The 17,853-nt window shown below is 34.0% G+C and overlaps 2 protein-coding genes across 3 annotated transcripts; both read left to right on the top strand.

The window, feature by feature from the left end:
* The first annotated feature begins 11,554 nt into the window (after window positions 1-11,554).
* On the top strand, window positions 11,555-14,170 carry LOC108821991 (putative UDP-glucuronate:xylan alpha-glucuronosyltransferase 3). Of its 2 annotated transcripts, none has more exons than XM_018595002.2 (4): window positions 11,555-11,711; window positions 12,006-12,221; window positions 12,305-12,930; window positions 13,009-14,170. In XM_018595002.2, the coding sequence occupies exons 1-4, from the start codon at window positions 11,656-11,658 to the stop codon at window positions 14,037-14,039; spliced, it is 1,929 nt and encodes a 642-aa protein (XP_018450504.1). In that variant the 5' UTR covers window positions 11,555-11,655; the 3' UTR covers window positions 14,040-14,170. The 2 variants fall into 2 exon arrangements, with proteins under 2 accessions (XP_018450504.1, XP_056852420.1); XM_056996440.1 differs by having other exon boundaries at window positions 12,293-12,930.
* A 290-nt stretch (window positions 14,171-14,460) lies between these two features.
* On the top strand, window positions 14,461-16,757 carry LOC108819723 (probable beta-1,4-xylosyltransferase IRX10). Its single transcript, XM_018592770.2, has 8 exons — window positions 14,461-14,889; window positions 15,016-15,162; window positions 15,346-15,410; window positions 15,500-15,569; window positions 15,745-15,963; window positions 16,077-16,220; window positions 16,311-16,446; window positions 16,531-16,757. Exons 1-8 carry the CDS (start codon window positions 14,512-14,514, stop codon window positions 16,740-16,742), a joined length of 1,371 nt encoding a protein of 456 aa, XP_018448272.1. The 5' UTR covers window positions 14,461-14,511; the 3' UTR covers window positions 16,743-16,757.
* The last annotated feature ends 1,096 nt before the right edge of the window (window positions 16,758-17,853 follow it).

Raw genomic sequence — 17,853 nt, 5'->3', positions numbered from 1 at the left:
AAGCCCGCAAGTTGTGCGAAATATTGCTTCCGATACAACTTTCATGCGACATTAAACCAAAAGAAATCAATTTCAAGTGAATAATTAAGAAGCTTCCTCTATTATATACTCTCTCCGTTTCGAATTATTTGTCATTCTAGAAGATTTTTTTGTTTCAAAGTAAATATCGTTTTCGGTTTTCAATGCAAAATTTATTGACAATATTCTCTATTTTATTTTTTTATTGGTTGATATATGGTTAAGTGTATTGATAATAGTGTTTTTATTTTGAAAATATGTAAAATTAAATATTTTCTTAATCTGTGTGTATAGACTTAAAACGACAAGTAATATGAAACGGAGAAAATAGGTGGAGACTTTAATTATTTATAACGTTATTTTAATAAATGTTTCGTATAGTTCCTGCATGTATCACTATTCACTTTAGATACTTCAACTCTATTTGTATAGGTCTAAAGAGATAAATTTAGGTAAAAATCCATGAATCGAGGACAAAAATCATATAGAGGATCATCCCTTTAATTAGAAAGACATGGTTACCCACATCAAGATATCTCTTTCAAGATATGCTGCTAGTTTCTTTCAAAAAAAAAATATGCTGCTCGTTATATAAAAATAATAAGGGGGTAATGAACCCAACAAAATTAAAAAAATTACTAATGGGGACATATATAGAATAGACTGTAAATTATACTAATTTTTCTAATTTTGTTGGGTTCATTACCCCATTAGTAATTTTTTTTGCCTCCATATCTTTGTCTATGCCTCCAACAATAGTATTTTCTCCCTTCCCCACTGGATATGCTGCTCATTTGAAATGAGATATAGTCACATCCATAGACTATTCGAATTTGGGTTTTTAACAAACAAGTATGATACGTGGGTCACTTCAAATTTCAATTCTTACATCCTTGAAAACATGTTTCGGTAATCTGCTTTTAATCAGAAGAAATTCATATATTTTGGTATAAATTATATTAGGACAAGACGAGTCTGGAGATTTTTCCTGCTGCTATAATATTTATTTGGTTCATAAGTGGTGAGTTTGGTTATTTGTTAGTTAGCCTTTTATTTAAATTTGGGTCATTCAAATCTTTAACTAAAAAAATTGTGGATTCGGGGACATTTTAATCTCAGAGCTTGCCCTTATTAGAGAATCAATCGATCAACCTATAGTATTTTGTTAAATATATATCTTATTAAAACAGAAGTACACATATAGAATACTCTTTAGTTTTCAGTGTTATTTACAATTATATGCCACTGAGAATTAAACTGAATTTCCTATTTTAATTCTTGTCTTTTTCAGTTATATTAATGTGTTTTTTTCTTTCATATTTTAATGCTTGTCTTTTTCACCTAGATTAATGTGTTTTTTCTTTTTTATTTTAATGTTTATCTTTTGAATTAGATTAATGTATTTTATTTTTTATTCTTCAACAATTAATGATATTTTAAAGTTGTTTTTTTTGTCAGCTTAAAGTTGTCTAAACTATTTGAAAATATAAAAAATAGTCAAAAGTAAACATATAAAGTAGATAAACAATAATCAAACACCAAAAAATATTTAAAATATATATTTATTCTCCATCCAAATATTGAAGTTCAACCTGTTTTTTAATTTTTAATTTAGGTATTTTGGTTTACATTACTCAAATTTATATATTTTGAGAAATTTAAAGTATATATAAATTTTGAAAATTTTAAAATAATTCAAACGGGTTATCCGTATCCAAACTCGAAAATACCCGAATCAAACCGAAACCAAAATTTATAAATATTTGAATGTTGCTGAAATCTTTAAACTCGGGAATCTCAAACCCAAATAGATTTTAACCGAATTAGTAGGTATACAAATACACATCCCCAACATAGTCAAAGTAAAACGATCAAGTATTACAAATACATCATTTAGTATAAATAAATAAAAACTAAAACAAAAAATTAATACCCGTGCGGTCGTACGGATCAAGATCTAGTGTCATTTTAAAAAGAAACAACAAAAGTGTAATGACTGGTTTCAAGCGTTATCCGTTAGCTGAATTTGGTTTCTCACTGTCTTCATATGAATTGTAATAGTCAATATGTTTGAGATCGAATATGTAATATGGTAATGTACACATGATTTTTCTTTTGAAATTTTACTTCCACTGCATGTCTTACCGTCTATTTGGTGCATCACCCTTATATAATTATTTATTCAGAATAATCCAAGTTCCCAAAGTTAACGACCAAGACCCAGTGAGCCAGGTCCGCCGCTCCAAGACCTTTAAGAAATGGAAAGTCAAAAAGCACACTTAATAGTATGTCTTTATCTATCATTTATTTCCTCACCGAATCGTATGTTTCATAACTAAAACAATAAAATAGCAAATGGATACTTTACTACTAATCCAGCACTACTTAATGCTTAATATCAACTATTTAAGAAATACAGTATAATAGTGTAGCGTATAGAGTTTAAAAATATACGCATATACTCCCTCCGTTCCCGAAAGTAAAATTTTCTAGATTTTATTCTTGTTCCACAAATATATATTTTTATATTTTTAAAATATTTTTGTATATTTTTGAGAAACATTAATTGTAAATATTTGAATTGATTAAATTTGATTGGTGGATAATTATTGGAAATCGTATAGAAAAAATAAATAGTAAACTAAAATGTAATTACTTATTAATTTTTTAATAAACATGAAAACTCTTTTTTTTTAGTCAATAAACATGAAAATTCTAGAAAATCTTACTTTCGGGGACGGAGAGAGTATCTTATTGACCCTGGCTACTGCTTGGCTTAAATGCTATGCACTTAACTCTGGATTCGCAGACCGTGATGCATTCACACTAGTTTAACTGTGTAGTTCAGCTACTATATTTATTGTGGTGCAGTTTCGGTTGAAAGTTGTAATTACAGGTACATGACTTATTTATTTATTTGTTTCTCGCCAGAAAACAAATAGACATAGGGTCAACACAAGAATGTAATAGTATGAAATTGGTTAATATGGTGGAAGATTTTCTGTTTCTTTTCGACTTTGTATTTTGTTACAAAAGTTTAAGCAAATATAGTTAAAAACAAAAGCTTAAGCATCTAGAGGACTAGGCCTTTTCCATAGTTTCGTAGAAGTATTAAGTTTATCCAAACACGTTGTAGCCTAGACTATATATAGTTATACCCACTTACATGGAGATCATTGGCAAACGACAACACTATAAATTACAATACTTAAATGATCAAATCCAACATTCTTTTACTTATTAAATCCACAACATCTTAATAAATGTCCTTTAACATTTTTCACATAAATTAAAAAAATGACGGAAATATATATATAAATTGTTATTAATTACATATCTGTAATCAATAGTACTTGAAATAAATAAAATTATTTATAAAATCAATGCAGTTTACAAATAATTTTCAATTAAAAATAAATATAATTTACATTATAATTATAAAATGACATTTAGTGTAACAAAAAAAAATTAAAATAAAACTTATTATAAAATAGAAAGAGTAGTATTTTTTAGCAAAATAAAACATCTTAATAGTATATGACGAATTTTATTGATGAGATCCAATGCTAAAGATATCACACTCAGCTTGGAAATGATGATTTCTGAAATAAAATCAATTACTCGCAATTTATATACTACTATCAATGTTCTGAAAACCGGACCGGACACCGATTCGGTGAAGCTACTGGTTAGACCGGTCGAACCGGGTTTTTTATTTATATAAATATATATATTTATATATTTATACTATATAAACTTTACTTCTACATATAATACTTTCTCTATTTTTTTATTAACTCAAAATAAACAACAAACATACTAAAAATTAAAAAAAAAAACAAATGATTTACAGCTAAAACAATCATATTTATTTATTTTTACAACTATATTTCAAATTTTAAGAATATGGTAAAATAAAAATAGTATATGAGAGTCAAAAATATATATTTCACATTTTTTCTTAGAAAAATAAAAAATCAATTAAATAGTGATAGTTGAACACTAATTATAAAATATTAAATTTTAGCTAGTAATAATTAAAAACACTTAATTATATGTTAATTTTTAAGAACCGGGTTTTAAAATTAAACCGGGTCACCGGTTTTACCAAGTTTCAGTCGGTTTTACTGGTTTTTATCAATCCGGGTTTTAAACCGAACCGGACTCGGCTTCTTCAGCGAGTCACGGTCGGACCGGTTCGACCGGCCGGTCCGATCCGGTTTTCAAAACACTGCTACTATCAATATATAAACTGAATGAAGTCAATCAAAATAATAATTGTGTTTATTATCTATAATAAGCCAATCGACTTTCTCTGTAAGCCAATCTTCAATCCACGTGACCTTTTTTCTTCCACCCGAATCTTTCTTAGACTGGATAATTAATAGAACGGGTCCCTAACAAATACTATAGACCCGGAAAGCTATAAATGGTTCGGTGGGACAGAAGATCTTTATAATGGAATATGAAAATTAAATATATAAAAAGCGCTTCAATAAAGGTTGACAGACACTGTAAATTATTTATAGAGAAAACAAAAACAGAAACAAAAAATAACACTAATGTAGAAAAGCCTATGACTTTGAATTTTTAATCTTCCTGACACGATGATTGACACAGAAATGAAGGACCTTGTCCAAATGTACTCTATTTATTACAAGAGTAAAAGCAAAGGACCTTATTATTTCACTAAAAGGTCAACGCTTCTGTTTAAAAGATTAAAAATAACTCATCATTCTTTTTGTTTCAATATTTATTATTTAAAAGACTTATTTAGTCAGAGTATCTTCTAAAAAAGCATCCGTAAATGTATAATGAAAAAGAATTATAGATTAACGTTAGCAGCAGGAACATTTCTATTTTTTTTTCTCCCTACACGATTATAACCATAAGACACAAGTCTTTGATATGAAAAAAAAGACACAAGTCTATGTAGATCTATGCCAGTCCATATATATAATATTTTCATTTCAAGTCATACTTTACCTTTAAGTTCAAAAAAAAAGTCATACTTTACCTTTAGTTTTTATACTGTTGAACTTTATTTTCGTTTATTATATGAAATAGAATTAAAATCAGAGTCATGTTTCTAATAGTTCCTTGTCTTAGAAACTCATATTTCTCTCATTTATCATTATCGTCTTTTTTAATTATAATTCAATGCTAAAAACCATCCTTTATTCCTGCGATGAGTACTCTAATAAAAGTAAACTGGTTCTTACTTTCAAAGTTGGAGCCTATTCTTCTCTCTAGTAAATACATTACTATAAATTACTCAAATAAATCATGATGCATGTAAATTTCTTATTATTGTAATGTTTTATTTGATTTTAATTATATGTGATTTATGTAAACCAGAAATATCTTAATATTAGGAAATTAATTGTAAGTTTCGCTTGCTATATTTTATTTTTCGTTCCAAGCTTCCATCGTAAGTAGGAGATCGATGTCAACTAAATTCCTCTTTACAACAAATGGGTGTCTGACAAGTGTAATTTATGGTTTATGTAAACTGGAACTATCCAATTGTTAAGAAATTATGTAAGTTTCTTTTAAATGAAAATTAAATGCAAGTTTCGGCTCATTTTTATTTCTTTCTAAGCTTAAATCACAAGTAGGAGATGTAAATTTCCTCTTACAACAAATGACTGGCTGACACGTTGGTGTGAACATGAGAAACTTAGAGCACAAGTTTAATTCTCACGTAGGTATCTCTCTCATTCTTCTCTATATAAACCTTTGCATGCCTAGCTTCAAAACTACAACACAAACAAAACACACACATATATCATATACATTCACAGAAAACACACAGACACATACATACATATATACAAGTACATCTACTTAAACAGGCTAAAGATGAGTTCCAGAGGAGAAGGTTCTAACTCTACGGCGGATAGGAAGGTGACTAAAGAAACAGCGAGTGTGATCCCTGTTGAAAGAAAGCTGGTTAAAACCATGGTCTTGAAGACCATTATCTCTGCCTTCACCTCCTCTTGTGGTGATCAGGGTTCTGAGCCTACCGGCGACGGCAACGGCAACAGTAACGGAGGCCGCGTGCATCCTAGTCGCTGATCGTCCTTTTCTTGGGGCTGAAGATATATGTGCCGCCGTTGTGACCTTTCTTGGGGTTCATGCTTATCATATACTTAAATAAGGTGGTGTTCTAGTGGTCTAAGTCTTTGGTAATAATGCGTCTCTTTGTGTAGTTTCTTAATTAAATGTTTGTATTGTTTCCGGTAGGGGTGGTGATGTTTATGATATTCTCTTTTAAGATTAAAAACAGGTTGTGATAATTATGGTCGGTTGTGTTTATATGATATCACTATTAAAACAGTACTCTTTTTGTTTATCGTAATCATGTTGATAATTTGATCGTCTTTCTTATTTCATATATATATATATATATATATAATATATATATATATATGTCACCGTGCTGTCGTATCTATTACCTCAATTGGTTCTCTCACTTTTCTTCTAAAAAGATCTCTCTCTCTCTCTCTCGCATATCTCTATCGGTGATGACAGTTAGACTTGGAATTATATACCAGACAGACCAATTGTAACATCACGTTTTTAAACGTTACAATTGGAACCCCACTATTATATACTCCCTCAATTCATTTTATTTGTGGTTCTAGACTTCGGCACACAGATTAATAAAACATTTAATTGTATATTTACTAGATAAAAACATCATTACCAATACACTAATCCAATAGAAAAATAGACTAGAATAAAAAGTCAATAAATTTTGCATTGAAATCATAAAACGACGCTTATTTTGAAACGAAAATTTTGCTCCAAAACGACATCTAATTTGAAACGGAGGGAGTAACATTTTAGTAAAATCTATTAATATGAGTTACCTACATACTCACATGGTCTTTGGCGAATGGCAACTCTGTAATGTTCCTGAGACTGAGCAAATAAGCCAGGGAGAGAAAAAATATACTTCTAGCTAGGATATACCTAAGGCAAGGAAATAAATTCATATGGAAAAATACACACAAATATAGCAAAGGCTTAGGATAAGAAGATGATATATATTGTTTAGATTCACTGAACAACAACGACTAATCAACTGATAGTCGTGTTCACACACACTTGTTTCCACAAATTCTCTTCTCATCTGCTTTTTGTTTTGTTTATTATTTTATATATCCTTTTAGGTTTTACTTAATTGATTAACATATGCATTAATCAATTAACATATGCATATGTTGATAATAATCTTTTTGTCAAAATCAACAGTCAACGTCAGTATTTGGTGAAAATATGGTTATAAAGCTAGCCATGAATTCTTACCTTTAAAAACAAAATGGGTTCGGCAGTAGAAAGGAAACATTGTGGACTGATGTTAACTGCCAAAAAAGCTAGAACACTTAAGAGACAACTCATAAATTATGGACTAGTATGTTTGATCCTCTTCTTGAGCAAAACAAATTCATATATGACTATTATGACGCGTTGTGATTGATTATGTTTTTGGTTTTTAACCATACTGTTTTATTGTGGTGGATCGTATGATTTATATTCGAATAGGATATCCAAACGTGCTGTCTCAAAACAAACAAAAAACTTTGTGATTATGATGTAAGGAAAAAGAAAATAAAGAAAAGAGAGGAGACTGAAAAGATAAATGGTTGTACGGACAGAAACTAATTATCCAATATGTATCAATAAAGGAACTTCGTGAATAGTAAATTAATATTTTTGGAAATTTACATGAGTTATTCTTGGTGCAACTATGCAGTATGCATAAAGTAATTCCTAGGTCCAGGACTTCTCTTATAAGTGGAATTTGGATTTGGATGTGTGTTTGTCGGCTTAGTGTTTCTATTATTTTAAGTCTTTCGGTAATAATATTACTTTGGACAATGTCCGAAATAATAGCAAATTGCACTGGAAAAATATATATAACTAGATTTTAATAAAGAAAATCTAGTTCTTGTCCAACAAAGGTAATATGTAAAATATAGCATTTTTGCCAACATATTTTCAGAGAAACCTCTTTACACATATATATAAGCGACAAAAGTTTCTTACAATGTAAATAGTTTTATTTTGTAATGAAATTAATGAAATTATAAAGGAAATAAAATAACAAAGAGCCAAAACAGGAAAATAAGCAGTGGAAATTTGTAATTAACTTGTGTAATTTTTATAACTAGTTAAACATATATATTAAATGATATTACTTTTGTAAAAATAACAAACTTCCTTAATATTAGTTTTTAAGTATAAATTACTTATATTTTAAAATAAAGAGTCCTGATTAACCAGTAACATTAGCTGGTGACAAAAATAACAAAAAGACCTTCATGTGTTTTCCAGTAAGAGGACAGCGTGGGCCATCAAAGTAGCAGCATGTCGCCACTAGTGACTTCTCAGAAGTCCAGTTTTGTAAGTATCATTGGCTCTAATTTGAAATGAACACGAAAGCATATTCAAGTATTTCTTCTAAAAGTAGCTGACGTTTACTTAAGATTTGTTAGGTAAATAAATTCAAGGACATCTTCATAACAAATCGAAGATATTAACATCTACAAGAGAAAATGCTTAAAATACATTAGTTAAAAGAATAAAGGAAAATAAATTGTCCCTTAAAAATAACAAAAATAATGGATTAAATCTTGCTATCAAGCAAAGTCACCATGGAAAATTTGCCTTGATCGAAATTAACCAACAAATTTGTAGCTAGAGGTTTAAAATGTCTACTGATACGCATGAACAGTGAACACTCTAATTTTTAAGTCTTGCTTTTATAAGCCGAATAAAACCAATGCATGAAGTTGTGTTCCTAGGTTTATGGACTCACATAAATGTGCTTAGGCCTCCAAACCTAATCATTTTTAATCGGGTTTTATGTTGATCTGGATTGCTTCATCTTTCCGTAAGGGATTAAGTTTTTGTTTGTTTGCCTGCAAGAGTTTACGTATTTGTGTGAAAGAGTTTACTCAATTTCCCGGTTTTTATTTTATTTAAAGGTTTGTGATGACTGATGACCAATTAGATCAAAACTCCCATACTTTTTTTTGTATGCGTTTGTAATAGTTTAGATTGAGGAAAGCTGGCTGATCGGGTGCCTTCGCGACGATACATAAGAAGAACTTGAATACAGCTTAAGGAGTGTTTTAGATTCTTGAATGGTGTGGTAGATTCTAGTGCAGTGTCTATTGAGAAAGCGATTGTGCTTCTGATCTTATCAGCTGTTGGTATTGAAGTCTCACTAACTACTCAAGCTGAACCTTTGCTCTTTTTGAGTCTTTTACAAGAACGTTTTAGCCACTGGTTGGTCGAAGCAATTTGACAAAATAATTGTAAATAACACATCACATATTTGACACAAAAAAACAATAATAACACAGTCACAGTGCAGACATAGCCAAAGGCAATTGGCTCATAATTGGATTACAGAATGGCATACTGGTTTGTAAAAACAGTATGAGAAGCATGCTTACCAACCAGATCATCAAATAGAAACTAGCAGAACCTCTGAGATAAATACCCCTTGCTTTCTCTTTCTCTTGTTTTTTTTTTTAAGGTATTCTCGTTTTTTTTTGAATTTGTTTGATTTGTTTCTGTATATGTAGCCCTACAATGCGCTCACTGATGTACTGAATACACATATCAATGAACCTCTTGGACTTGTCACCGGAATGGCTTTTACAAATGGAATGCTTGTTGTCGGCACTAGTGTAAGCACTCGAGCTTCTAAATATTTAATACATGTATATCATTCTTTTTTGATTGAATTTTTGATTTTGTTGGAATTAGTGTGGTCGCATTTTATTGTGCTTTGGAAAAGAGTTTACATGCTCTTTGTGGTATGATTGAAGGAGAGGCTACATTTGTCATATGCTGCTCTAACCAAAGTGGAACGGTCAACCTCTATATCTATGATGATGGAAAGGTTAGTAAACTAATGTTTTATTATAATCCTAATTCATGTTTTCATTGATTGTAATAAAATATGTTTTTATGTGATATAGGTGCATCTCCTTTGAAAAGTCAACATTTTGTTATTTGGTGCACAAAATTTGCTTTGAAGGGAAGAATGACATGCTTAGCGCATGGAGGAGGAATGTCTTTGGCTAAATGTAAGATTTCAACAAAAAACAATCTGTGTATTTTGCAAAAACAAATTGAAAAAAAAAAATCAGTGGAACGTCTTTGGCTGAATGTAAGATTCCAACAAAAAAAAACAATCTATGTATTTTGCAAAAACAAATTGAAAAAAATCAGTCGATAGAAACCAAATTATACTCTTAGGTGTATATCTGTTCTATTAAAACATTATCATTATGAAAAAATTACTTCAAATTTATGGGTTATACTACAAGCTATGCCATTGGTATGTATTCTATAGATTCTTTTAAGATTTTTTTTGTCTAATACTAAGACTAGTTATTGGTACTGGTAATAAGTAATCTTACCTCAAAACATATCCAAGGCATTGATCTCCACCCAACTGGAGTTCCGTATCATTGTTAGGAAATGAGTGACTAAACTATATCAAGAGATCAAACGTGCCACCATTCAAAGTTTCAAACTATCATTTTATACACATTAGGTTATTACTTATCATTTTCTAGTTAATTATGTGAATTCGAAAGTCATAAACTCTCTTAATAGAAGAGATATTTGACGTTTGTTCGCAAGGGGACAATGGAGCCTTCAAAGTAGTAGCATGTTGCCACTATTGATGTCTCAGAAGTCCAGTCTCGTAAATATCATTGGCTATATGACTCTAAATTTAATTGAACACGAAAGCATATTCAAATATTTCTTCTATAAGAGGAAAAGTAGCCAACATTTCCTTACGAATTTGTTGGGTACATAGATTTAAGGACATCTTCCTAACAAATTGAAGATAATATCTAGAAGCCGAATAAAATCCAAGCATAAAATTGTGTTTCTCGGTTTATGAATTCATATAAATAGGCCTAGGCCTCCAAACTAATCAATTTTAAAACCGGATTTTATATGGATCTGGATTGCTTCATTTCCGGCAAGACTCAAGTTTTTGTTTGTATATATGCTGAAGATGTACTATTTATCTGAGACAAACAGTTTCCTCAATTTTCCCGGTTTCTTGTTTTATTAAGGGTTTGTGATGACTGATGACCAATTAGATCAAAACTCCGATATTTGTTTTTGTTTTGTTTCTGAGACAATTTTTATTTGTATGCATTTGTGATAGTTTAGATTGAATACAGCTTAAGGAGTGATTTAGATTCTTGATGGAGGGTGGTAGTACATAGTCAATTGAGAAAGCGATTGATCTTCTTATCAAGCTGGCTGGTTTTGAAGTCCCATTAACTAACCTTTGCTCTTTTCGGAAGTCTTTTACAAAAACGTTTTAGCCACTGGTCTGTCGAGGCCTAGACGTTTTCGGCTGGATCCTTTTTATTGAAATGATTTGACTAAAATTATTGTAAATAACAACACAGCGCATGTTGGTTCCAGAAAAATAATAATAACTGCATACACATACATACATTATAAGAAACGAAATAACTTGATTTGATTCTCTCTTTCACTCTCTAATTCTTTATCGGAAAAATAAAAAAGCGAAGAAGAGGATCTAAAAGTTAACATTCGTCCTGCTACTTGCTCCGACTTAGTATGAGGCTTCCTTCTCCTACTCCCGTCGAGCCCAGGCACCGACTACCAAGTCAAACGTAAGTCTCCGCCACTCTCTCTCTCTCTCTCTCTCTACTTTGACTAGACTACTCAAGCTTCGTTCACTTGCTGGTATTTGACGCTATCGGATCGAAATCTTAGTCCGTTGTGTCAATTTGAGCTCCGATTCTCGAATGTTTTTTCGCTTCAACTTTCTGAATGTGAATCATCGAGATCTGACTCTTTTCCCGTTACTGTGAAAGTATCTAAAGATGCGATTACTATTCTCTGTACCTGGTTTGACTTTCCGTTACACTTGCATTTTGACACATACGTTCTACTCGTTTTGGTAGCGATGACACAAACAGAAGGAGAACTCTTAGAAATCGAGATACCAAAGACCTCGAGAAAGCAGGATCACACAGCTCCTCCTTTCACTATAGAAACTGGAGCGCCAAGTTCTCCACCTTGAAACTCGTCTTGATCCTTCTCGTCCTGGTTGCTGTGTTCACTCTCTACCGTTCACCACCTGTACACATTGCAGATCATCCATTTAATAACAACTCTAGGTATCTCTATCTCTATCTCATGCTTCCCTACACATTTATATTTATATATCTATCTCTATCTCAATGTCTAGTTTCGTAAGCAGATGGAGTAGTAGAGAGCCAAGTGGGATTGATGATCCTCGCTATGTATCTACAGCTGAGATAAACTGGGACCACGTGTCAGACCTTGTAGAGAAGCTAACTGGGAAGAGCGAGTATCAAGGAGTTGGGTTTATAAATCTCAACGATGATGAGGTTGTTCGATGGAAGGAGCTGATACCTGACTGTGACCATGTCGCCTTACACCTGGACCGTATGGCGAATAACATAACTTGGGAGTCTTTATACCCGGAATGGATCGATGAGGAAGAGCAGTTCGAAGTCCCCACTTGTCCTTCTCTTCCTTGGGTTCAAGTCCCTGGAAAGCCTCGGATTGATCTTGTTGTTGCCAAGCTTCCGTGTAATAAAGGTGGGAAGTGGTCGAGAGATGTTGCTAGGTTACACTTGCAGCTTGCTGCAGCTCGTGTGGCTGCTTCTTCCAAAGGGCTTCACGATGTGCATGTGCTTTTTGTTACTGATTGTTTTCCCATTCCTAATCTTTTTATTGGGAAGGATCTGGTTGCACGTCAAGGGAACCTATGGCTGTTCAAACCCAACCTTCACCGGCTTAGGCAAAAGGTTGAGCTGCCTGTTGGTTCCTGTGAACTCACTGTTCCTCTTAAAGCTAAGGGTTAGTATCAATTTTTATATTTTCTTTATCTATCTACTTTTGTATATCCGCTGCCTGAGCTAGTATATTGTAATGCAGATACTTTCTATTCAGCAAGTGCAAAGAGAGAAGCATACGCCACCATATTACACTCTGCTAATTTTTATGTCTGTGGAGCTATAACAGCAGCGCAGAGCATTCGCATGTCTGGCTCTACGCGAGACCTGGTGATACTTGTCGATGACTCCATAACTGAGCACCATAGATCTGGCCTGGCTGCAGCTGGATGGAAGATATATCCCATTCAAAGGATCAGGAATCCAAAGGCCGAAGCTGAAGCATATAACGAATGGAACTACAGCAAGTTTCGTCTTTGGCAGTTGACTGAGTACGACAAGATCATCTTCATTGATGCTGATATGCTTATCCTTAGGAACATTGACTTCCTCTTTGAGATGCCTGAGATATCTGCCACGGGAAACAACGCTACACTCTTTAACTCCGGTGTGATGGTGGTCGAGCCATCAAACTCCACATTCCAGCTACTCATGGACCACATCAATGATATCGTCTCGTACAACGGAGGAGACCAAGGTTACCTCAACGAAGTGTACACGTGGTGGCATCGCATCCCGAAACACATGAACTTTCTAAAGCATTTCTGGGAAGGTGATGAGCCTGAGATCAAACAGATGAAGACGCGTCTCTTTGGAACAGATCCTCCTATCCTCTACGTCCTGCATTACCTTGGTAACAAACCTTGGCTATGCTTCAGAGACTATGACTGCAACTGGAACGTGGACATTCTACAGGAGTTTGCAAGCGATGTAGCGCACAAAACGTGGTGGAAAGTGCACGACGCGATGCCTGAGAACTTGCAGAAGTTCTGTCTACTGAGATCGAAACAGAAGGCGCAGCTGGAATGGGATAGGATGCAAGCTGAGAAAGGGAACTACACGGATGGACACTGGAAGATTAAGATCAAAGACAAGCGACTAGAGACTTGTTATGAAGAGTTCTGTTTCTGGGAGAGTATGCTTTGGCATTGGGGTGACAAGAACTGGACTGACAATTCCACTAACGGTTTATCACCTCCTCTACCACTTAAAGCAAATCTTTCTTCAGTGTAAGTTCTGTCGTATGATTATATCGTTACCGTATAGTTTACTTTTCTGGGTATAGAAACAGGCATAGTTCCTTGATAGATGTCGAGTTCCATACCTTTGATGAACTCGATTAATGAAGTTCATGCTTTAAAACATCGAGAGAATCCATTACAATGTCAATGACTTACCTTTTAATGAGCTTTGTTGATATAGTCAAACTCCTACTGTAAGTGGCAATGGCATGATATAAACTTTACCAAGAACTAGCTCTCTTTCATATGCTTCCCTTGGTATGCATCAAAAGTCTGAGAGAAAAAAAAAAGAAAGAAAAAACAACTGATCCTTATCTTGCAAATGAATGTTATAGGGAATATTTAAACTGGGCCTTCACTAAACCCAATGGGCCTTCTTAATAAATCTAGTTACAATTTAAACGGTGCCGGAAATGTTAAAGACGGAAACGAACAACAAGCAGTGAGCGAGGGGAGAGGGAGAAATGGCGAGCTTAAGTAGTAGTAGCAAGCCTAGAAACTTTGGCGCGTACAGTCACTACGCCACTCCATGCACCCGCACGCACCAGATTGGAGCTCTGTTTCTTGTCGTCTCCACCTTCTTCGTCACTAGGCTTTTCGATCAGTGGTCATCGGAATCCAACTCCGTTACTCCAGCTATTAACATCCACCGTACTTCTTCCTCCGGGATCACGATCGATAACGACATTCCACGGTGGCCGGAGCGAGGGTACGGATCCCACCTCTCGCTGAAGATCTACGTATACGACGAGAGCGAGATCGACGGTTTAAAAGAGCTAATGTACGGTAGGGACGGTGGTGTCAAGACCGCCGCGTGCTTGAAAGGCCAGTGGGGATCTCAGGTGACTAACTGACTGACTTTCATCTTTTTCGAATCACACCACTAAGCTCGTGAACTATGTTTAGCTACTTGATCGTCTGTTGTTAATTTAATTCTCTTAGCTTATGAATATGATAATGATGATTAGGTTAAGATTCACAAGTTGCTTCTGGAGTCCAAGTTCAGGACGAGTAAGAAAGAGGAGGCGGATCTGTTCTTCGTGCCAGCTTATGTCAAGTGTGTGAGGATGTTGGGTGGTCTTAATGACAAGGAGATCAATCAGACCTATGTCAAGGTGAATCATATCGTCACTCACTGATTAAGCTGTAGTCTGATATGTATGCCTCACATGTATAGAATCTTATCTAATACAACACGTAGATTCTTAGATGGTATGTATACAACTTGTAGATGCTTATGTCTTTTTGTTTCCAGCTACAGTGATACTTATGGCTTACATATTCTCTGATTCGTATAGGTTTTGAGTCAAATGCCGTATTTCAGAAGATCGGGTGGTCGTGATCATATTTTTGTTTTTCCCAGGTATGCTTAGTTGTTACTCTTTCGATGAATTGTATATTGTTTTGTGCTATCTTTGACATAAGGTTTCTTTTTTTTTTGTGGTAATGCAGTGGGGCTGGAGCTCACTTGTTTAGGTCCTGGTCGACATTTATCAACCGTTCTATTATCCTCACTCCTGAGGTACTCTTTCTCTTGAGCAAGATCTTGTCTTTTGAAGTGTATATATTTTATATATATATATATGGTGTTTCAATGTGAAAGTTTTTTCTCTTCATTGGAGTCTATGGGCTTATTTACAAATTCATGTGAGCTAGGTTTTACAGAGTAGTGAATGATTGAACAATTGCTGATGCAGGGTGACAGGACTGACAAGAAAGACACTACTGCCTTCAATACATGGAAAGATATAATCATACCAGGGAATGTCGATGATGCTATGACAAAAAATGGAAAGCCTGATGTTCAGCCTCTGCCTTTGTCGAAGAGGAAGTATTTAGCTAATTATTTGGGTCGTGCTCAAGGGAAGGCTGGTAGACTTAAATTGATAGACCTCTCAAAGCAATATCCCGATAAGGTTTAGTCTCTCACTTTGTTTCTTCAAAGATCCAAACTTACTTTTGCATATTTATTTGGTGCTTGTCTTTTCCCTTTGCTTGATTGGTTGATATGAGTGGGTTCTGTGCACAGTTGGAGTGTCCGGATTTGAAGTTCAGCGGAACTGAAAAGTTTGGAAGAACGACGTATTTTGAGCATCTGAGGAACGCCAAGTTCTGCCTCGCTCCTCGTGGGGAATCATCATGGACTCTTCGCTTGTATGAATCCTTCTTTGTGGTCTGATCTCTCATACCAAACTTTTAGTTTCAAAGCATTAACTTGCCTTATTACATACTCATAAATTTTGGTGATTTCTTGCTTGTTCAGGAATGTGTTCCGGTTCTCTTATCTGACCACGCCGAGCTACCTTTCCAGAATGTCATCGACTACGCCCAAGTTTCCATCAAATGGCCATCATCTCGAATAGGCGCAGAGCTTCTTGATTACTTAGCTTCAATACCCGGTAACAACGCTTTTTCTTTGTGACAGTATCATTTGATTTTGCTTAGATTCTTAAACATGGCATGTCTCTTTCTTTCTTTAACAGATAGAGACATAGAAGGGATGATAGCTCGTGGTCGGAAAATTAGATGTCTGTTTGTGTACGGTCCAGAATCTGCACCATGCAGTGCGGTTAAAGGGATTTTATGGGAGCTTCAACGCAAAGCGAGACATTTCCAGCAATCGACCGAGACGTTTTGGCTGCACAATGGCAGTGAAACCTCGGAATTTCGTGGGAATATTCCGACGGACACATAGTCCCTCGGAATTTCCCTCAGAATCCGGCAGTTTTCTAGTAGTGTGAGTGTTCTTGAGGTTTCAACATCCCCACAAGAATCTCCTTGTTTTTTTTGTGGCCTTTTTACCCATAGCTCTTTTTTTTGTCAAGTTAACATACTAGAAGACATATTTTTTTTGAGTGAATGTACAGATCTTATTTGACTAAAACTCCACAGCAGTGTTGTTAAACCCGGACCGAACCGGCGGTCAGACCGAGTTCAACCGTGAACCGGATACCAAGCCGGGTTGGGTTAATGCTAAAACCCAACTAACATTGAACCGGTTAAAAATTCATATTGAACCGTTAAAAACCCGGGAACCGGCGACCCAACGAACCGGCAAAACTCTGGTTTGTATAGAAAACAAAAAAAATTAATAAAATAATTAGTTTAAAAAAATAAGATTTGTGATAAACTGTAATTCATAAGGTATTGTCATATTTGACGTTTTTTTCCTTTTGAGTCTCTGACGTCTTTACAATTGACTGCAATTCACAAGGTATTTTATACTTTTGTGTCTTTGATGTCTTCGTAAAACTTTTGCGATGCACTAAGCAATAGAAGAGAATGGTCAATAAATATGATTTCCACCAAATTCAAATACAGAAAAACAATAATTGTCACAATGAAAATAAACAATCGTCGCAACTTTGCATTAATGTGTATAATTTTTTTTAAAAGTGATAAAAACCTAGAGAATAAACTTTAAATGTTTTTTTCTATTGATTTAGATTTGAACTATTAGATTTTTTATTTCTGTTATTACATTTCAGTTTGCTATTTTCTAAAATATGCATATTATATATAAAATATTATTAAATACAATTTAATACATCAAACCCGGTCGAACCCAATCGAACCAGGTCGAACCACATTGACCCATGACCCAAAAAATTTCCGGTTCGCTTGTCGGTCCGGTTTTAAAAACACTGCTCCACAGCAATAGAACGAAAAGAAACCAGATTGTATCAAAAAACCAAACATGACATCTGGTTAGTTTGGATTTATTTGGGTTTAATTCGGTTGTACCATAAAATAACAGATCAACGAACTAATAATTTGATTGAGAAGGATCACAGGAAACTTAGCAT

This window comes from Raphanus sativus, unplaced genomic scaffold, assembly GCF_000801105.2.
Source record: "Raphanus sativus cultivar WK10039 unplaced genomic scaffold, ASM80110v3 Scaffold0225, whole genome shotgun sequence".
Lineage (NCBI taxonomy): Eukaryota > Viridiplantae > Streptophyta > Magnoliopsida > Brassicales > Brassicaceae > Raphanus > Raphanus sativus.
This window is presented reverse-complemented; position numbering and strand designations above follow the sequence as displayed.